At 33.9% G+C, this 23,681-nt stretch overlaps 1 protein-coding gene across 2 annotated transcripts in view; it reads right to left on the bottom strand.

Moving 5' to 3' along the window:
- The window catches only part of LOC140063622 (transformation/transcription domain-associated protein-like), a 111,102-nt gene extending 90,481 nt beyond the window's left edge, over positions 1–20,621 (bottom strand). The window contains exons 1-10 of one of the 2 annotated variants that reach the window (XM_072110044.1): positions 20,563–20,621; positions 10,578–10,710; positions 10,156–10,316; positions 9,062–9,250; positions 8,742–8,798; positions 6,412–6,540; positions 5,297–5,463; positions 3,490–3,586; positions 2,984–3,122; positions 2,491–2,569 (exon numbers count right to left, since the gene is read on the bottom strand). In XM_072110044.1, the coding sequence (XP_071966145.1) occupies positions 2,491–2,569; positions 2,984–3,122; positions 3,490–3,586; positions 5,297–5,463; positions 6,412–6,540; positions 8,742–8,798; positions 9,062–9,250; positions 10,156–10,316; positions 10,578–10,680 (1,121 nt within the window). In that variant the 5' untranslated portion in view covers positions 10,681–10,710; positions 20,563–20,621. Of the gene's footprint in view, positions 1–2,490; positions 2,570–2,983; positions 3,123–3,489; positions 3,587–5,296; positions 5,464–6,411; positions 6,541–8,741; positions 8,799–9,061; positions 9,251–10,155; positions 10,317–10,577; positions 11,620–20,562 lie in introns of those variants that run through there. The other variant, XM_072110045.1, reaches the window with a different exon arrangement.
- Positions 20,622–23,681: the final 3,060 nt, after the last annotated feature.

Here is a 23,681-nt window from a genome sequence, read left to right as displayed (position 1 = left end):
AGATGGTTCTCGAATACATAGTAATTTCAGCGTAAAAAAACTGGCGATTTCAAATGTACGTACCGCAGGACTATAATACATTGTCGTTTACAGAAACGAATAAATAGACACAATAATTTATGTAGAAAGAGAAACTTGTCACAAAATGAATTCAAATTTTTTATTTTTACCCATTTAAACAAACCCAATTTGTGTTTTGTATCTAACATCAATTTTTTAATATATTCTTTATCCACTCAGTAACAAAATATTTTTTCATGTTTTATAGGCCTATAAATAATATACCACTAAATAGAGTAAAACATTTCCGATTTAATGCTTTGTTAAAACTGTCACACTGTCATAGTCGATTGAAATAGTAAAGTACATGTAACGATACACCACTACGACGTTTATATTTTTTTAAATTATTAATTAATACAAACGTTGAGAAGCAACTGTCAGTAATAAAGTATTACAGTCAACTCTCCCAATACCGGACTCTCCCAAAACCGGAATTCACGGAAAACCGGACTTTTTTGGAGGGCCCAATTTGTCCCTATTCTAAATGTACTGTAATTTATTATGAAAACCGGAATACCCAATTCCGGAATCCGGACAAATTATGAAGTACAAAACACGGAAATTAGCGTCTGAAAACCGGACTGACAGTTAAAAAATTCCAAATATTTACGAAAACAACGTAACATCGTCGTCGCTGACTCAGATTCAATACATTCACAATGTACAAAAGCTTTTAACCATACCCTGACCATGCATGAAGTGCGCGACGTTTTTCGCGGTACGATCAAATAATGTTGCCATGGAGCGCTACACTGTGATTGACAGGTCAGTTCATTGTTAACCCACGAGGCGGCAATTGCTTTGTTGCGTATCGAACTGCGGTGAAGCGCTATGTCTTAATGTCTATTGTTTTTAGCAGGGAGTTGTTAACAACTCCCTGTTTTTTAGCATATGAATTGTTTTTTAATAAAGTTCAATTTACATTCCACTTTGTGTCTTTGTTTTGTTTAAATTATTGTTAAATTCACAATTGCAATAGGACTTTAAAAAGGAATGTTTTACTATTATAAATTTGGAAATCATTATGGCAAAACGTAAACGGAATGAACTTGACTTAACTAGTGTTAATAAACTTTGAAATGTTACCAATTAATTATTGTGTCATTATTGCTTGGCTCGTTTATTGCTATCAAATTACGTCAAAATAAAGGAGCTTAACAAACATGTGGTCTAGGACTGGTGTGGGCGTTTTTATTTGATTATGACACCTCTGCACATGCGCATCAATCAAAGCCCCGCTCTGCTATTTTTATCACCCATGCTGCTGCTAGCTCGCGATAAACAATAAACGACCAAAATTATGTTCACCGTATGTACGTAGACCTAGCCTAGGCCTTTTTGCCGCTAAAAACACATTGAGAAACAATAATTTACTACTGTAACATGTTTTATTGGTACAGTAAATAATGTAACTTTTAAAAAAGGTAAATTGAATTAGCTTAATATTAATAAAGTAGGCCTAGGCCTATCAGTATTTATTTAATTAAAACTAGCTTGACACAATCATAGCCTAGGCCTTCCCTATGCTAGACCGTACCGGGCAGTATTCGGACCGGTGATTCAAAGCATTTTCAGTGACAACGTGATGACTTTAAAAATATTTTTTCAGGAAACCGGACTGGAAAATATATGCCCGCCCAAGGGTGTCCGGTATTGGGAGAGTTGACTGTATATTATTATGTGTTTATAATCTAAAAGTAGGGGCTACCCACACTCACAGTAATAAAGTTTATTTGTATATTTGTTTGTATTATATCTAACAGTACCAATACTCACAATAAGAAATTTGCGATTCAAATGGCGATCAAAAGTGGTTAAATATCTATTTACAGTATTGTACAGCATTGCAATACTATTTATGTTTATTCTCCAAGGGCACATAAATTTACCTACTTTTGTTAAACCAAATAATTTGGAATGTTCCATTCATCGCAAATCAATACATTTGTATAAACGTATATTAAATCTATCAAAATAGTATTTTTTGAAGAAAATCTGCCTGTCTTCAACATTATGATGCTATACTCGAGCTGTTCAACCGGTTTTCGGCCATTAAAAACAGTTATCGTAGGAGGAGATAGGAAAATGCGAAGCATCCTCGTATTATTGTCTGCGGGTATTTTTCAAGACGGACATCCATTAGACAGTGTATACCACGATCGGAAAACACCCCTATTTGGGGCAAATCGTTGAACCTAAATTTGTTTTATTTGTCAATAACTAATTATCAAACTCAATTTAATTAGTAAACAGGGTTACATCAAGTGGTTAAAATCAGTACCGAAAGTACGAACCAACTTTATATACCATCGAGTAAACATTCTAGAAATAACGCGCGATTTACCGAATTTTGCCCTTACGTAAATTTATATATAGAAACCACTACCCTTGGGTAACATGTTCTAATAACAGAAACAACTACAATACCTCAAAGATTCTTTGCTTGTCCATCCACTTCCAACCAAGACACTTTCTTCAAACAGCTTATCAATAGATGGTACAAATCCTGTAATAATCATCAGTAACATTGTATTGTTAATATCTAACCTTAAGATACAGCATAAATGCAGCATAAAAGTGGAAAAATGGATCTCTCATATATATATATCATAAAAGCATTTGTTTTCATGCCTATTGATTTTCAATGTATTGGTGAGGTAATAAAATCTTATTTAAAACTATAGTTATCTGCATCTTCAATATGGACCAAACAAAAAACAAATAATGTACCCACTTTGCAAAACATTTTCTCATCCACTCTGTCTCAGAGGACTTGATTTTTTTTTCAATTGTAAATTCAATTAGGTAAATTGAATTAATGCCCTTACGTAAATTTATATAGATACGTAAAACGAAGTATAGTAGGAATGTGTATATTAACAAAAAAAATAAAAATTATGTAAAGAAAAAAAATTCATACTATTGCGGAGATCAGTTGCTAGAATGTGTCGTACTGCAATCAGAAGCTCTTTCCTTAAATGTGCCACTTCACTTGGGCAGTGCTGAAACAATCCCAGAATGCCTTTCACCATTTGTGGAGCACACGAATTCACCAATTCCTTACCAAAAAAAAAAAGAAACAAAACATTATAACATGTAAACTCCATTGCTAACATGAGTAGAGCCTATTTGGAGTAATCTTCTTTCAAAACTACCATGTGTCGTATGTAGGTAATTACATTTTGGTCACTAGGTACATGCCTCACCAAACAAACTGGATTGCCTCAGAGCATGGACCTATAAATTTAATAATTAATTCATAGGTCCATGCTCAGAGGATCAAGCATGTGAAAAATTATGTACAATATAGTAAATGAAAACATATTTCCCAATTCATTGTGGCATTTGAACCCACACTGCAAGATGAAGTGAGCCTTGGAGTAAGCGGCAAGGGATGAAACAGTATGTGGCAAGCTCTATTCTCACCTGGTATATCTTGATTATGTAAGCCAAGAATGACAGAGTCTTGATTTGTGCTGCTACAAAATCAACATACATCTCCTTATTAAAATGTGCTGAAGATCTAAAAATAAAGAATAATTATAATGTAAGAATGATTATGAATTGAATTAGAAAAACTTTACAATTGGTTCCTAGTAGCTGGATGATAATTATCAATATAATATTAGTATATTAATTATACTATTTCACTTCTCACAAGAGAACATAGTTTACTGTACTGTTATAAGAATTTTTAATAATAGGGGTAACACATTTTCACATGAACAGTGTTACAAATTGCAGTTTTTAATGCAGATTGAAAGGTATTGTAAATACAGAGACCTACATTAAGGAAAACAAGTATTTTCTTTCTGTCCTGTATAATAATTTACACCTATCCTAGCTTTTGTAAATCATTTACTGTAAAGCCCAAAATGTTCGCGGCCCTAAATTTTCACGATTTTACATTTGTAACTATTTCGCGGCCTTTTATTTTCATGATTTGAGTTTCTTGTATAATTTGTTGAACCAAATTGGCTAATGTATTTCGCCTCCGCGATGAACTTCAAACAACAATTAAATAGTGTCGAGTAAAATTACAGAATATGCAATTGTAAATTTAGGGATGTAAATAAATAAATGTTTTGGCTACACAGTGGGTGCACGTGTTTAATAATAGATAACACCCCCATAATTAATGTACCGGACGCGACGTCAGCCAAATGGATCTCTGTGGTGGTGGAGAGCATGGTGATGGTATTTTTGCCGTTTGGTACACAACCACAAGCTAGGATTACACACATAGAATAATTACTTTATGGACACATTACAACTTATTATGATTTAATGGACAAAGGATTCGTCAAGCAAGTACACTATACATTTCATAAAAAATCACCTAAGAAATGTCGTAATTTTTTTTTTATAAAAACCCCCCTGGCTATGGGCGTGCTCTACAGTAGATTGTTCATGCAAGCCAAAATGTTGGAAAAAAACAATTCTATTTGACGTACACAGCACCACTAGTAAGAAAATTACCATGTGTGTTATGATACGAGTCGCCGAGGCGCGAATTGAAAAAACAATGCAATTTGACGTACACGCACCTCTCTGGTAGAGAGAGAAATAGAATTTCAAAGAATCGGACATAATGTTTGGCAAATCGGATTCATTTATTACGTAAACTATTCGGTACAGATTTGCATGCAGGTAAGATCTCATGATTTTTGCAAATTACCTTCATACATTAATATAAAAAATTAACAATAAAGTATAGTAAATATTATATAAAATAGTAAACTTCAGGTAACAAAGTTTAGCTACCAACTTATGCTATCGTCATCATGCAAAAAGTGGGACAGTACCTTTTCGCATTCGTTTTTGTATATCATGATCTTTGGTATGATGCAGCAGTTCGGATGGTATACGCATCGTATACAGATCGTATATTCAGGAACTTGTTATAAATGATCAAATACGCTGTCGTATACGGTTCGTATATGCTGATTATGCGGGCAGGAAGTTATTTTAAATAAATTAACGTATTCGTTTCGTATACGAATGGGGATGTCATATACGAAACATACACAAGACATATATAAATTGTATATGTTCGTATACGGCTTTTTTGCAAAGGGTAGGCCTGGCTAACTAAGCCTAAGTTAGGCCTGATCGACTGTAAATAACATCGTTGGGAATTTTGCGATTTTCGCGCGCCCTTTGTTTTCAAGATCATTGTTCAATCGCGAAAATAAAGGGCATGCCACAATTTTGGGTTTTACAGTATACATACCTTGCCTGTTGACTTGGTTGTAAAACAATAGTATTCATGATCAGGGGAATAAACTCTGCAACAACACTGTGTACAGTCTGTTTATATAGTTGATACATAAGCACAACTATGATAGGATATTCTGCCAATACCTTCAAGGAGTTTATACCTCGTGGCAGAATTGTTTGCTGTGGGAGAATAAAGATTATAATGTGTTATATTGCATTTACAGCATTCTAACTAAAATATTTCATTTGATTATATGTAGCAAACAATATCACAACACACATAATTAACATACATAAAGATATACAGTACACATATGAAAACATCATAAAAAGCCTTTTTTAAAACTAGTTTGAGAACTTCCAACATGGTCTATTCAATAGGAATCTTATGATTTGCGACTGCCTAGGACCTACACAACGGTTAAACCATTTCAAGAAATGAAGTGAGAAAACACATCCCATGTCCCAACATCAGAGGTCCCAAGTTCCCCAAAATTGAGTTTTTCCCCGATTTTTAATGCAGATCCCCACCTACGCGAAAATTTGTTATTTCCCCCCGAAAATCTGGACAATTTAGGCCTAGGGCTAGCTAGGCCTAGCCTAGAGATTTTTCATCTAAAATAACTGAAACTAGACAATATTTGAATATATATACATAATATATATGAAAAATGTTTCAAGAGTAGAGAGTCGGGCGGTGTCCACCCACGAAGTGAAACAAGGGCTTTACTTTAAAAATATTTTTTTACATGCAAATTTCTGTTAAAAAGTCTACTTTATTAACAAAATTATCGTAGGCCTAGGTGGCTAGGCTATAACACACTGGAAAGGTGTCTGACATTACCTATTGTTTATTACCGAACCTAAACCTGGCCTAGTAAATTTGGTATTGGATATCCCAAACGATGTACACTCAAGATTTTTTGTATAACTTAATATTAGCTTATATAGCGCCCTCTATACAATTTCAAATATTATAGGACGCCTCTATTGTTTACCCAAAATTTCGTTTTCTCTGCTACATGCAAACAAGGAATTAACATGAAGCAAACACATTTATTTTTAAAATAATATTAACTTTGTAATCTAAAAATGTTTATGTTTTTTTTTTAAAGATGATTACCTTACCTGAACCTTAGATCCATCTGATTGGTTGATGGTGATGATGGTTTGGGTGGCAAAGCCAGGTCTTTCAACATACAGTTGAATATTCAATGCATCTGGTGTGGGTGAAACCTGCATACCTTCAAGAGTTTTCTACACAAAAAAGTTTAAAAAAATAGTTTTCAGCGTTAAACCTAGATTTTACTTATTATATACAGTATGATCAGCCATTTGTTAGTTGACAGTATTCATCTACAGTATCGACCAGAAGAACCCCTCAATTTTGGATGCATCCGACGCATGAATGAATGCGTCAATGAAGCGTTCATGTAAGGCCCATTTCATCCTAACATTGTTATTTCGACGCATTCACACCCCTCGTTATTGTTTACAAATATTCGATCGTATCGAAATAACAATCTCTATTCATCGTCTCAAGCACAATAAAAGACGTCATGAAAGCCCATTGTATTGGATGAAAACTTTACTTATACAGCCTCCCTTCCCAATACCCAATCGCATAAAATCTACAAATATTAAAATTATGACGGCCAACTAATAACATAATCGGTATAGTTAGGCCTAGCTACCTACTGGCAGGTTATTCCTTCCTTATTTTTGATTTATTGATTTCTTTTTTTGTTGTTTTTAGTCATTTTTTTTTATCTATTCTGCGTTTTAATGTAGGCCTAATAGTCTAGCGCATTGTTTATACTGTAGTCGTTAGCTGTGAAGGTACTTGACAATGACATTGTTTATTTGAAGAAACTGCGTCGGGAAATTATTACTAGAAGGTGAGCTCGCTTCGCTCGCTCCCCCTCTAGGAAGTGTAGACGATGGTTCTCGGAATGATAATGACTCGGGTAAGTGGCGATAATTATTTTAAGTTCCGGGCGTTTATTCAAATAAATACCATCCTAATTGGTATATAATACATTATTCCGCGACACAGTGAGCCGTTTTGGCCTAAGAAGGAAGATGTTTTAGACGGCTTGCAACATGAGCAGAAGTATCCCAGGGTCCTGACGGGACACAGATAGGGCATAGTATACATAAAGTCCCGGCAGCTTACTCAACAACTCGGCTATCGGGGTTTCATTCGATTTCAAACAAAATCAATTCTCTCGATGTAATTTTATATAATTATTTTCCCACAATTTACTCCTATGTTTTATGAATATATTAAATTTGATCTTTATTTACTACAGTACTATACCTTCACACGCGCGGTCCGAAAATAAACAAAAAACCAAACGGCCAACTTAGTTGAAACAGGTTACAACTCCCTGGTTGAAACCAACCATGCAGGGAACTTGCTAGGTGATTGACACCTTACCTTACAGTGAACACCGGAAATTACTTACCGCGCGTAGAGTTAAAATTTACCGATTGAAATCAGAAAATTTCTTATAAAACCTTTTATAATATCTTCCTAAGATAGAAATATGGAACAATAGCGTCGATGTGAAAACTAATGTTATCAAATCTACGTTTCGCGGTACATCTGAGATAGAGAAGGTAGGTATCCAAGGCGGAGATTTGTACCGAAGTTTTTGCATTGTGCTCGCCTATGTCAGAATTAACCATAATTTATATATAGATTCTGGACGCATTCTTGATGCATCTGACGCATCCAAATTGGTGGTTAGTTATGGTCGGTACTGTACTTTTGAACTTGAAATCAAACTATGATGATTTAGTCTGAACATGGAGCTAACTATTTTAAAATGGTTATGTATTTAGGCACATGTGGCCAATGATTACCAGTATTAAAGACCCCTTCCCTGCAATTTTGGACGTTTTTTGGAAAATAATGCATATATATCACTTTAAAAACATTAAACCATGTCATTCCTGTCTTAAATGTACGTTTTATGGTAAATTATGATAAAAAGTGAGAAACAATGCACTACCTAGTAGCTCGCGGCGATCGACCTCTCGTTGGACGGTCTTAGGCCTAGCCTAGCTAGGCTTAGTTTTGTAGGCCTAGCTGGTAAACATCGGTAACGTATGAACATCGTACGCTAGCTATATACCTAGCCTGACGTTGTATAGTTGCTGCATTAATTGTCTTTCTATTTTTGCCATACTCCGTTGAATCGACTTATTTTTCACATTTTTAACCGTTTAAAGACGAAAAAAGTTATCGTAATAGGACCATATAGTATTATTTTTACATTAAATATAGTTTGTGATCTTAAATTAGATCTAAAAAACGTAGGGAAGGGGGCTTTAAGTAATCCCTCTGAACAGGGTCAGTTCACTAGACTACAGTTTATAGTCCTTAATTGGGAAGACTTGTTCCACCACTAGAATAAGAAGCGAGTTCATTTGAAAATATATAATGTACCTACCATATTAGTTGGAATTTCTTTGTAGATTTTCTTGACAAAATGCAGAAACTGATGAACCTGAAATTTAAAATATGCATTTATGAATTTATTGCAGTGTTTTCATTTTGCCGAGATAATTAATGAAAAGCACAATAACAAATCTGTATTTAAACTACACATACAGTGTAAATTTATTTTAATTTTCCCTCCTCAAATTATAAATTTTGAGCATTCTTCTAATTAAAAAAAAGTCTAATTAATATGCTTTGTTGGTTGTGCCTGGATTGCAAAATAATAAAAATACAAAATGTTATTACCTCTATTTATTAACTATTTCTTACCTCAGGTGCCATGTGCGGTCGAAACTGTTTGTGAAGCTCAATGATTACTCGTAAACAAACCAATACATTTTCCTCATTTTCTCGGTCAAGCAGAAAAAACATAAGCTCCAACACTTGGGTAACATAGTTTCTCAAATGATCATTGGTCGGAATTCGATGAATTATTTCCAACAACAGTTTGCGGAGTTGCTGAAATAGTATAAAATAGGTTGTTGTTATAACATTTTCATATAGATTATTAATCTAGTCATTCATCAGTGGAAACATCATTTCCATATATTATTGTCATATTGCATAATATAATATATATGCTGTTGTTGCAACGTAATAGTAGCTGTATGGAAGCTGTTTAAGAATATGAGTAGACCAGTAATATCTACTGCTACTTGCTGTACAACTTCAAATTCATACTGTCCAGCAGTGGTTCAAGTTTATATGTTCCTTCATGGCCTTGATAATGTCTAGAAAGCACTTACAGTGGAATCAGTTCATGGTTTCAAAATGTGCAAGAAAATGGCCACATTCAATTTTCTTTTGGATGTGCTGCAGAGTTAGCAGACATTTAAAATAGGTTGTTATGGTATCTCAACATGTTTAACTTTGTGATTAATTGAATTGCAAATTATTGCAATTTATGGTAATTTGTACATTTCTGAGCCAAAATTTGTTTTGCTTGTCTTTCAAATTGGAAAGGACCATAAAAACATTACACGTTCTAATCACAGAGGTTCCAAGTTGAAAAAACCAAATTTTGGGTAAACAATAGAGGGCGTCCTATAATAATTAAAAATTATATAGAGGGCGCTATATAAGCTAATATTAAGTTATACAACCAATTTTGAGCGTACATCATCTGGGAGATCCAATACCAAATTTACTAGGCCTACGAAAAATTGTCAGTTATTTCAGATGAAAATTCTCTAGGCTAGGCCTAGCTAAGCCTAAATCGTCCAGATTTTTGGGGGGAAATAACCAATTTTCGGGTAGGCGGGGATCTGCATTAAAAATCGGGGAAAATCGGAAACACCCGCAAATTTCGGGGAACTTGGGACCTCTGTAATCAATTCAGATTATCCTCCATAAATAATACTAACCTGAATTTGTGACTCAGCAATAAACACAGGGTTTTCTTCTCTTAAAACCCTCACAAACCGTTGAATGGCTGTTTCAAGGAATGTTGGGTAATGTGGGGAGGATATTATAATCTCAAAATTTTCACTTATTTCTTGTGCTGCCTTCAATCTTGCATCATGATCTACAATAATTTAATATCATAATTTTAAGCAATAGTATGAATATGTTTACCAATTGACTTACTTGGTAAACCCATGACCAAAAATACATGGATAATTTTCATATAAAGCCATTTCTAAAAAAATAAAAATGTCTATTTAATATTTCTTTAAAGTAGTGCAACTACTGACATCTTAAATGTCACCATCTTTTTAGTTTTTGTGTACAAAGTAGGCAGGGGTTGTTCTTTCAGCATAAAGACATTAATAGATAGATTACTTACTATGGCTTGCAGGATCAGCGATTATTGTGACATATTGCCTATATTTATTGATAGTAGTCACAGCATCTGTGGGCTGGGCTGTTGTCTGTACTGGCAGTGGCATCTTCAATATTTCCTCTGAACATCAATTATTCTAGGAAAATACAACCAAATTATATTAGAAATTCTAAATCATCATCATCAAAATAATAATATAAAATCAGCTTTCAGCAAGTGGAGCTATCAAATTTTAGCAAAAAAATAAAACATACAAATACATACATAAATATTCAGAACAAATGTACTCAAAATCAAAAGGTTTACATGGCGACAACACACAACTTAAACAAGCACGACTTTACTTCTTTTTGATATCAAGGGAATTACTTTCAATAATAGATACATGTAAAATAGACCCAGGATCACTCTTTGGTAAGTTTAAATGTATTAACACAAACGAAAAAAAGATAGAATCAGCTATTGGAAGCTCAATAATAGCTTGTTAAGAAATGAGGAATAGGTTAAAATAGTTTAAAAAGAAATCTAAAAAATACAGAACTACATGTGGCATCGCCACACAAAAGATATCCCAGTCTCAAAGTTGTCCCTTTCTATTAATGATGCATTATTTTTTTATATTTTTTTTAAGGAATAAGAGGCCCATCAATTGCGTTTGCCTCAAGGTTAAAAAAGATAATGAAAATCAAGAAAAAGAATTGGAAGATAAAATTCAAAGCCATATGGATGAACATCAAATTGGTCCAGAAATGGACATACAATATTGAAGAGCTAAATACCATAAAGGTTGAATTACAACAATTATGTACGTTCAAAATTGAGGGGATCATGCTGAGATCGCGAGCTCAGTTGGTGGAACAAAGGGAAAAATCATCTTCTTTCTTCCTTAATTTGGAGAATAAAAAGATTGTAAAAATAAAAGTTTGAATAAAATTAGGAGGGAAATGGGTCAGGATATTACTGATAATAAACAAATTTAGAATGTGGAAAGGTATTATAAAAAAATGTACACAAACAAGGATGATAAAATTGATCTTGTAACTATGACAAACAATATTAGAACAAGAAATATTTCTTACAAAACACGCTGTTCGACTTTTTGAATAACAGTTTTTAATCATTGTTCTTTCTTCCGATATGATTTATTATTTTTGTTTAACAATCAGACTTAGTAAAAATATAATCATAAACTAAACTACAGTATATGTACATATTCCAGGGTAGGAGCATTAACTCCCTAATGACACATACTACTAGTATAGGCCTACTCCCCTAGGGATAACGATGCAACATAAGAAGTTAATGGCATACATTACATTGCCTGTTAATATTTTATATCAATATTAAAATAAGGAAAGAATTATGAAAATCTGACTTGTAGTTTTCGAAATATATAGGGTCCAAAACATCGCCGAAAATAATCATTTTTAGCCACGAACGAAGTAAATAAATTGCGCCCTCAGTAGGCAATTGTATGAACTTTAAAAATTACGGTTTTTAGTAATATATTTTGTATATCAACATTGTAAAATTCAATCAAATATGATATTACTGTACATGTTTATTAAATAAAAAGAGTGTTTATTTAACCTCATTCAAAGAATTTCAATACATGTGTATTGGACATGCAGCAGTCCTCAGAGACAACGGCACACACATGAGAAAATTCTTCCGCAGTCTGTTGAGTCGCGTCAACCAATCAAAGGGCGAGAATCCAAAATCGTTCAACCGTGAGCCCCGCGGAGCGGTCGAAAGCAGAAATTTGATTGGCTTACAATGACATCCTACCACAAAATGGAGTTTTTGTAGTTTTCAAAAAAAATAATTTAAAAAATGGACAAAACGGATATAAATGCCACATATCGGGATAAAAGTGTTTTTTTAGCACAATTAATATTTTTCTTAGTAACAAGCACATGTGGAACTACAGTATATTATCTTGGTGTAGGAAGAAAAAAACATTTTTAGGTCATAAGAGGCTCAACTACAAAAATAATGTATGTAGGTAGGTCATTGAGCCGTCCAATGGTTTTGTAGTAAACAAAAGCTATACACACTAGACGATCTTTTAACCACTATATTCACATTTTTGGTTGAATGAAATTGAAATAAAAAATACTTGATCTTATAGAATAATAGGTAAATAAATATTTACTCAAAAGGATATTTTCATAATTAATTTATTTTCAGAATAATGACCTAATAAAAAGTGTTTACCAAAGTAGAAAAACAACGGGTCAATAACATTACGCCAAATTGTTTGTTTGTTTTATCTTTATACTGGGTGACCTCTTCAGTCAAAGACTGATCTCCCAGAGGGCCCAGTTGGTGATCAGTGGCTGTGATGTACTAATACACCGGGGTAACCCCCTACTCGTCTCGAAAGATGTACTAGGTTCTTTAAAGTGCACACGAGCAAGTTGTGTACACTGGACCTACGGTTTATAGTCCTTATCCGAGAAGACTCGTTCTACCACCAGAACCATGGAGTGAGTGAGCCTCAAACCCCTGCCGATGTTATGGCTACGTGATTACGGTTCCACTGTCTTAACCGCTCAGCCACTCACTCACACTAGTGAGATTGCGATCCTGCATTGCGCTCATAGTAACGTGCATGCTGTTTAATCGTGGTAATGAAAATGGAGTCAGCTCTCGTTATCCTTTAGACCCTATATTTCGAAAACTACAAGTCAGATTTTCGTAATTCTTTCTTTATTGGAATATTGATACAAAATACAGATAATATTTAAAGATATATTGTCCCCAAAACATGAAAAATGAAGATCAATAAAATTAAATTTTGAATAGACCATTTTGTAGTTATAATAAAAAAATAAAAAATCCGAAAAAATTATTAATTATTTTTTTCCCAACTCGTCAGCTCTACCGACCTAATTATTTAGCTAACTCATACATATGCATGATATGTTAATGAGCATCCACATAGCTGAGATCTGATCTAATAACAACAAACATGTAGATGCACGTTTGTACAGATATCGACGCAACTCGACTGCGGATTCCCCCGGTTGTATGTAAAGCTGAGCTGTTAATTTGTCGGTAAGTAGGCCTAGACGGTTATTTTAAATATAATAATATATATAACGCAAACGTTTGTAATAACAGGAAGGTTAATTAATTAACTTAGCCTGGGATTTTTTCAGGGCTAGGCCTAGAATAATACATGCATATAGTAGCAGGCAGACTGGGACAATTGGGTCCCTGCAGAAGATGCCCAGCTAGGCCCAAATTGTACTCTTCAGAGACTTGCCTAGGCTAGGCCATCAATCTTAGCTATATTCTGAAAATATTACAGCCAGCCTGCTGTACCATATACATTTACATGATAAAAATAAAACAAACATTTTTCAGGGAAAATGGTTACAATACAAGCCTGACTAAAGTTGAGAACCTTCAAGCCGCACTGTAAGTAGACAGAGGGGAAAGGGTGTCTCGAAAATAGAGACCAGAGACCCGAGACCCAGGGTTTCGGGTCTCTGTTTTCGAGACACCCAGAGGAGAAAAGCCAGCTTAGCCATTTATGTGAGATACCAATAGGGATACAACACAAACAAATGTTCTTCACTATGTTAAATACTCTGTACTGTAGTAAGTCAAATATTTGTTTTCTCTTCTGTATCTGTATCAGTGACGTACAATCACCATCTCTGGCTCTTTATTGACTTGTAATGTGTTTTAACATAGTCATAGTCATAGTCATATATACTTTATTGTCCATTTAAAAAACAGAAAACAGAAATGTGATTTGAAAACTGGCAAAATACAAAAATATAAAATACAATTTACAAAAACACACACAAAAAGTTAAGGCTAAAAATTGTTAAAATTAGATAAAAATTATCGGTTACATTTTACCTTTGTACTCTGGAGTTATATAAGTGTATAGCATTAGGTACAAACGAGCACCTAAACCGTTTTGTTTTGGTATTAAGTGCACGTAGTCTTATGCCAGAATTCATGAGAGCAAATTGTTTGTGAAGAGGATGTGTTTCATCATCAATGATACTTTTTACTTTTTTAACACATTTTCTTTATACAAGGATTCAACATCAGGTAAGTGCTCTCCTACTAGTCTAATTGCTCTATTTCCTATTCGATTAAGTTTAATTTTATCTTTTTGCATTGTATTACCATAAAAACAAACATTACAAAAAAGTATTACACTGAGAATTACAGAGTTATAAAACAATTTAAGTATAGTTTTGTCAATTTGTAGGTACTTCATTTTTCTTAAAATAAACATCCTTTGGTTGGCTTTGCATGTGGCTTTATTTACATTATTTATCCAATTTAGCTTATTGTCAATTATACAACCCAGATATTTGTACTCATTTACTACTTCAATCTCATTTTCATTTATAATCAGAGGTTCTAAGGGTTCTTTAATTTTCCTAAAATCAATTTGCATTTCTTTTGTTTTCTTTATGTTTAGTTTCAGGTTGTTATTGCAGCACCAGTGATAAAAATCACATCCTAGTTGTCTATAGCTTGTTTCATCATTGCCAGTAATGTATCCAGTGATGACTGTGTCATCTGCATATTTTACTATACAACATTCATTTGAATTGGCTCTGAAACTGCTGGTGAACAGTGAAAACAACATTGGGGAGATAACAGACCCTTGTGGCGTGCCAATGCTAACAGTTCTTTTATCAGATAAAATACCGTTTAGTTTAACATACTGGAACCTTTTTTGTTAAGAAATTATATATCCATGAAGTCAATGTGTCGTTTACGTTCATTTCTTTAAGTTTGCGTACTAATGAACCAGGTTCAACGGTATTAAAAGCACTAGAAAAATCTATATACAAACATCTTACATATGATTTAGGCACATCTAAATGTTGGTAAATATTATGTAAGTGGAAGAGCACAGCATCTTCAACACTTCTATTACTCTGATAGGCAAATTGGAGAGGAAAGAAAGTTAGTGTACTTATTTGACTACCGTATATTTCGGTGTATAAGTCGCACCTGTGTATAAGACGCACCCCCTAACTGAGAGTAAAATATCGGTATTTTTTATATCGTCGATGTATAAGACGCACCTTATATTTCATAAAAACAATTTTTTCTTAAATTGTAATCAATATTATTGTTATAATAATTTTGTTATATCTACAACGGCGTCCTTTATTTAGGTTTTTTCTTACCTAGGCCTAGGCTCGGCCGCGCCCAGCCTCAACAAGTTCTTTCTAACTTGTTATTCATGAGTTTCGCACCCGCAACATCGAGTGCATGACCGTGTGTGTAACACGTACGTGTGTGTGGGCTAGCCTCGATCGATCACTTCGAGAGGGCGAACGGAAAATCGTATTCGATTAGTATCCATGTATCCGAGAAGTGTGTACGCTAGGTCCATGCTATAATCACCTGTAGAAGGGCTTGCGCTGGGGGTACGGCAGTCGGCGATCGTCCGTATAACTATAAATAAATACTAGCCTATTCCAATCGTAAACGTTTACAAATGAAATTTTATCGGAGCGCCTAAAACAGCAGCTCCATATCCAATCCAATCACTCACGTCAGCGGACGTGTTTCAGTGCAATAGCAAAACCATTAACTCATATTATTAAGTTGTCCTTCACATCCGGTATTGTACCCAAAGAATGGAAATTAGCGAGAGTCATCCCAATTCACAAAAAGGGTAGTAAAACGGTGGTAGGTAACTATCGTCCGGTGTCTATACTCTCGGCTTTTTCTAAAGTTGTTGAAAAACTAGTACATGACCAATTGATGGAATACCTTAATTCTAAATCACTTATCTATAATTTCCAATGTGGGTTCCGAGCAAATTTTTCGACAGATCTTTGTTTAATTCACCTAACTGACCATATTAAAAAGAATTGGGATAAAGGTAATTTAACAGGTATGATAGTCTTAGACCTACAAAAGGCTTTCGATACTGTAGATCATCAGATTTTACTAGGCAAAATGAGAGCATTAGGATTGTCCCAAACAGTAATAGTTTGGTTTAAATCATATTTAACAGATAGATGGCAGGTAGTTGATAATTGTGGTACTCTTTCAACGTGGACAAAAATAACATGTGGGGTCCCTCAGGGGTCAATATTGGGCCCACTGTTGTTCTTAATGTATGTGAATGATATGGAATCTGCATTGAGTAGTAAACTGCTCCTTTATGCCGATGATTCTGCTATAGTTGTATCTGATAAAAGTATCGCCAATATACAAAATGTATTGTCAAAAGAATTAAAATCTATTAATTCTTGGTTATTAGATAATAGATTGTCATTGCATCTAGGCAAAACGTATTCAATTCTATTTGGATCTAAACGTAAACTCAGAAATCAACAAGAATTGAAAGTTACATGCAATGATTATATAATCACAAACAAACCGACAGTAAGTTATCTAGGACTTGAACTCGATAACAATCTAACTGGAGATTATATAGGTAAATCAGTTATAAAGAAAGTAAACTCAAGGGTAAAATTTTTATATAGAAATAGAAAGTACTTAACTTTCAGAGATCTTAAGTTACTAGCAAATAGTTTGGTGTTATGCCTTTATGATTATGCTTGTAGCGTGTGGTACTCTGGATTAAAAAAAACATTAAAAGTTAAATTGCAAACTGCACAAAATAAGACAGTCAGATGTATTCTTGGTCTTGAACCAAGGGATCACATTGGGGCTAATGAATTAAACAAACTGAATTGGCTCCCAGTAGACTTAAGAGTTAAACAGATTAAACTTTGTCACATGTATCGTATTATTAATGGATTAAGCCCTACGTTTATGAATGATGGTATTAGTAGAGCAAATGTAATTCACCAGTACAATACTAGATTTGCAACTCAATCAATTTATAGACCATATATAGGTAACCACTCCCAAACAACCTTTGTTAACACGGCAATAACGTCATGGAATCACCTGCCAAAATTGATACAGTGTTCAGAAACCATCAATCAATTCAAAAGAAATATCAGGAAACATCTCAAAGAGGTTATGCTTGAAAGATTATAATTTATATTTATATTGTTACTACATGTGTTATTGTTTATTGTAAATGTTTATTCTTATGGTGTTTTTATTCTTAAGGGCCACAATGGAAATAAGTTTGACCTTTGGTTACTTTTTTGTGTTACCCTGAATTCATTCTTTGTATTTTTTATGTTGTGTTATTTTATGAATTCGAATAAAGAAATGAAAAAATGAAACAAATCTTTTCATCATATTTAGTATAACATCATGCTAAAATGCCTTGAAAACTAGGCAGAAGCAGGTTGCTGTTACGTTAGTATACTGTAGCTAGGCCTAGCCTACTCAGGCCTAGCGAACGAGGTGACGATATGTAGAATCTTTGTGGTGAGGCATTTATGTTCGGTGTACAAGACGCACCCTTAATTTAGAGGTCAAATTTGCGTGTCAAAAGTGCGACTTATACACCGAAATATACGGTATGTCAAAGCAAGCAATTTCGCTAGCCCACATTTTGCACTAAATGTGCATGATCTATTTTTAAATACCAAATTGCAGGTTTTCGTACTTTGCCGAAATTGAAAACTTTAGATTTTGTGAAATATTTAACTTATTTACACCTCATTGTTATTAAAAATGTATTTAAAGACATTGAGTTGATGAAGACTGGAACAGAGGTCACATTCGTACTTCATAAAGAAAACTAATGGTAGACTCGGTATTGGAATATGATTTTAAGAAAAATAGTAGACTATCCTGCAGCATTCGGCCAATATGTTCTTGTCCAGCTTGTAAAATTTTGTTGTATAATTTGTTTTATTATATATAAAGCAATAATATTTGTACAGTAAATTATTTTGTAAACATAACATTCAATAAATAAAAAATACTACTACAGTACACAGGATAAATTCTTCAAATTTACTTATACTTCATAATTTTACTGAAAATATTACAGTGCAAAAGGAGTTAAATTAAATTAAAATATATATACAGTATATCTTATTGAATTCCTCTGTATTGTTTTTTGTGACAATTTGTCTACTAATTATCAATGTGTTGATCGCTCATATCCATTTAGGAGGGTGGGTCTGGTGTTGTCTTTTGGTGAGAAACTTCTTGCCTCTGACATATTTCGGAATATGCTCCCTCATTGTCGCGAACTTGATGTCGGCCTTCGGTCTAGCCCCCTCCTTCGTATTCCGTTTGGCAGAACTGAGCGATTTAAGAAATCACCTGTTCCTACTATGGCTAGACTGTTAAATGAAGTTAATATTTTGTAATGTTATTTTGATAATCTGCTTTTTAAAATATTTTATATTTTACCTGTTTTTATCATGTTTGTATATTTATATTTATGTTGTACGACTACGGTTTCAGCCATTGGCTGTTTGTATCATTTGACTTTTTGAATAAAGATATACCGATATATCACAAAGTGTCATTTTTAATAGTAAGAAACGGTTCAATAAATTGTGAATGTTGCCACTGTACGATACATTTTGTGTTGATTTACCATTTCTTGCTACTTGCTCTTATTGTTCAATCAATGTTAATACCTGAAAAAAAAAGAAATAAATTGTATTAAAATATCTGCATAAAAAGGTTAATTGTGCGAATGTCGGTTTGAACTTTAAATTGCATTTGATGCAGAAAATATTTTTAACATACTGTACTGTACAATAAATATCTAAAACAATATTTACTATTAGATTTATTTGGTAATTTTCTCTGCAGAATAGAATAGTTAAAATCTTTAAAAATTAAACCAATTCATCATGATGGAAAAAAAAAATTATAAAACAACAATACATCCCTCCTGGTGGTGGTCTAGCCCTAGCTAGCAGTGTACTTCTAGAAACAGGAGGCAGCAGTAAGGCCTAGCTAGGCCTTTTCACTTCTGCTAGCGAAACAAAAACTCACCTAAATGAATAAGATTCAACATCAAAGCTACCAACTGCAGTTCTAACTTAGCATTCTGCTAGCTGCTATAGTTGTGTTTTCTTCAAGATTCATCTCGCGTCACTACTCGACTCTCTCTCGATCTCTCATGCATTGCTATCGTTGTTGGGTTGACTGTTTATTGATTTTGGAGAGCATCCCCCACACAGGTATCCATACAATAATGAATATAATGAGCTAACTCAGGTCAAGGGTTAAATTAAACCGGAACACTGTCTTCCACACAAATAGCTTCCGGTTGGTTAATTTTTTTTTGCTTTAAATTACGATTTTCTCGGGTAAATAATTTTTTTTCCGATCCATTTTTTTGTCAAAGTGAATAACTTTTATGTACAATACAATTAAAATGTCCTATTTAACAAAATATTTAACAAAAAAATGTTTTCAGGGGGACAATAGGCCTAGGCCTATATCTTTAAATTTGTTGAAAAATATAACAACTTTTAATTTTGCATCGTTATCCCTACTACTAGGCTAACGGCTAGGCCTACTAGCTAGGCTAGAAAGATAAGAGGCTAGCCTCCTCTGTCTGGTCTAGCCTAGGCCTAACAAACAAATAAAGTCTCACTCAGCCACCCAGCCAGGCCTTACCTAGCAGCTAGCTAGTAGGAGAGCCACTCTAGAGAGAGACTAGGCCTCTATTCTAGCTAGTAGAGGCTAGGGCTAGGGTAGGCCCCATAATAGCCTAGCCTAGCTAGTAGGGCCCGGCCCTAGATAGGCAGTAGTGGTGGTGGCTAGCTAGGCTAGCTCGGATGCCGGCTAGTCTAGGAGGCCTAGCCAAGGCTAGGGCCTACTAGCTAGGCCTCTAGGTAGGCTAGGCCATACGGATTACCGGCCATACGATAGGCTAGGCCTAGGCTAGCCTACCCTACTAGCCTAGGCCTAGCTAGTACTAGGCTACTACTAGGCTAGTAGTAGGTCCCCCTCCTCCTACTAGCCTAACCGTCGGGTAACTCTAGAAGTATGACATACGCCTAACCTCTATGCCTAACTAGTGCGGCGCTAATTGAATAGTATCTTAAAAATAATATAATATAAGTACTACCGACTCATTTCTTACCAAAATGTAAAGTAAAAGGAGAGAAATCTTTAACCACGGCGCGGCAGATCCCCGCCTTCTTCACACCACCTCTGCTTGCAGACATAAACGCCCCCAACGACAAAACAAAACAAATAATTTATTACAAAGAGAGATATAAATACAGCAAAAGTGTTTTAGCCTCCCAATTAATTTCTTAATTAGACCATTAATAAATAAATGGTTCACGAAGTTTTGTGTTCTCTCTCCGTCAATACAATTCGTCCCATAACAATAAAACAACAACAATAACAATAATAATGTTAAAATACAGATTCATAAATAGGCCTAGTGTAATGTGTGATGCTACTTTCATTCTAAAAATTTGACGGTGAAGTTTGGCATTATCTATATTTAGCCATGACGAAAATATAATTTTGTTATTGCTTGTCATTGATTTATTTTATTAACTTTGCTTTTAATCAATTCCATTTGACTCAATGTAATTATGTTAACTTATACAAAAACAATAATACTTTGGATCTTAAGTTTTATATAACTTTGATATTGCTGATTCAGAGTATCAGCTGGTGACGACATTTTCGACTCCGATCATAGCTCCGTGAATTTTAATTTTAACATGCTTCATACTCCTATGTCGAGGTCCACAACAACAAGGACCATAATACACAACTATAAGAAAATTGATGCCGATAAACGAATATTACAGAATTTAACAAATTGAGTAAACCGGGATCAAGTTTAGTATATAATTATTAATGTTAATGAGGCTTTCAAACGGAAACTTCCACCTTGGTTCGACAGGGATCTCAAGTTAATTATGATCGATTTTCAAGTGCTAGAAACGATTTTTAAAATACTAATGGACATAAATACTATCTACATAAATAAACTAGCCAACGATATGTGTAATAATCCTAAAAGATTCTGGAGATAGAGATCAAGCTTCTTTCGGTAACAAAGTTAAAGCCTCTGTTAATGATAGTTTACTAGTAGAAAGCTCAATTTTGTCAAACCATGCGGTTGATAATCTGTTTTTAATATTGGTATCAAGGAAGTTATTATATGTAGTGTAGATATCAAGAAGTCATCTCCTTCAAATCTCTTGATATGATTTTTACCCGTGTTTTGAATGAAGGTTCTTTTCCTCCAGTTGGAAACGAGCTCCATGTGTGTCCTGTTTACAAAGGAAGTGGAAAAGATCAATAACTATCGTCCTATATCCCTTTTCCCACTATTTCCAAAATCTTTGAACGCATCATCTAAATTTAAAAAAAAATTAATAATCACGGATGCCCTACATGGTTTTTACTACTTACTTAGTTATTATCTAACTTATAATATTAGCCTCCTCCTTGTTTCTGTTTACTCATCCATTAATTTTCGATCTCAATGTGACCGGTACCGACTTATCACGGCTTTGAAAAAGTTATCCATACACTTACCGTAGTTTGGTATATCTGATAATCTTTTAAAACGTATTAGTAGTTATCTTAGTGACAGAGAGCCGCGGGTAACTAGACTTTAGATGGTGCACTGGGTGGCTCCTATAAAAGATGGTGTCCCACAAGGTAGGCCTACTATCCTTGGGTCTTTCATTTTAACTTCTGAACCTCCCACTTAATCTTATTCGAATGCTTGCTTTATGCCGATGGCATGAAACTTATTCGGCAGATTACCAAATTGATGATTCTCAGTCTTCAGACAGACCTTGATATGTTGCAAGTGGTGTGAAATTTGGTGTATGATTATTAGTGTTAAGAAATGTAAATTTATAAAAAATATTAACTTATATCATATTAATAATCACACTCTTGATAATGTGGAATATCACAATGTGATGTTATTGATAATAAACTCAACTTTAATCGTCATATCAACACATTAGTAGTAGGCGCGCCTAAAGGTAATAGAATGTTAGGCATGATCAAACGAAACTGAAAAATTATGATATTATTGTTAGCAAATATTAAATGTTAGCATGTATACAAATTATGTAACGATAATGACAATGACAATGATTCATTTATTTCTTTATCGACCCTTTTCAGGGTATGAAAGAACATTCTTAACAAAAAAATAACTAAATACTTCCAGACATAAATATTTGGTGTTATACATATATCGAAAAGCAACATCTAATTAAAACAAATACAAAATGTCATTAAATAAGTAGGTCTAAGGCACAAGCAAATAGTGGTATTCGTCTCCAGTATCGTTTTGGTTACATAAAGTTTGGTTTCGTGTTCATTACAGTATCTTTTAGAGATTGGGAGTCGATGGTTCCCACATCTCAACCTGCAGAGATCAATCATTTGGCATTATCTTTTAGTAAAATTAATGATCACTGTTCAAATACTAAAAACATCCTTAAAATATCTATAATTCACACATTGTATTAGAAAAAACAGCGTGATGCCATTCCTGTTTTGAGATGTCACTCAATTGGAGATTAATACTGTTTGCTAACCATTTTAAAAATTAAAATTATCAAAATCATTCCACATTTGGGGCATACCACAATTGTTGAGTACATTTTGAATTTTACTAGTCCATTTTGAGAGATAAATACCCTGATCGTGTAATTTTTTAGCAACCTGAACATAATACTTGACAATTTGCTTTCTTTACTACTTATAAGTTATGATGCGTACCCAAAACTGTAACATTCTTTTTATCAATTAGTTATCTAATATTTCCTCTACCGACTTCACCATAAACCATGCTGAATTAGAAGTGGTAAGTTTGAGAATATGTGCTTTAAAAAAAGTCCGCCCTCTATTTAAGCTCTTTTTTTGGCTCATGTTCTTATTAATAAACAATTGATGAACGAGGCCACATGCTAGAACATATAATTAAATAAACTAGTTTTTTTTTTATCAAAAACATTTTAAACATTCTTAATTAAAAAAAACAATGCCTTATGGAAATAACTAAAAACAATTTTGGGATAAATTTTGTATTGTACGCTAACTAACTGAGTAAAATGGGGCTAACATTAAGTATAATTTATTATCTTATTCATAACGCTTTTTAGATTGGTACGGTGTCGATCGTCCGCCGTGTCGTGTGGTCGTGGTGTGTATATTCAGAGCGTCATTTTCGACGATCGTTCCTCGAGCATTCTCTACTTCTACGGA

This window comes from Antedon mediterranea, chromosome 1, assembly GCF_964355755.1.
Source record: "Antedon mediterranea chromosome 1, ecAntMedi1.1, whole genome shotgun sequence".
Lineage (NCBI taxonomy): Eukaryota > Metazoa > Echinodermata > Crinoidea > Comatulida > Antedonidae > Antedon > Antedon mediterranea.
This window is presented reverse-complemented; position numbering and strand designations above follow the sequence as displayed.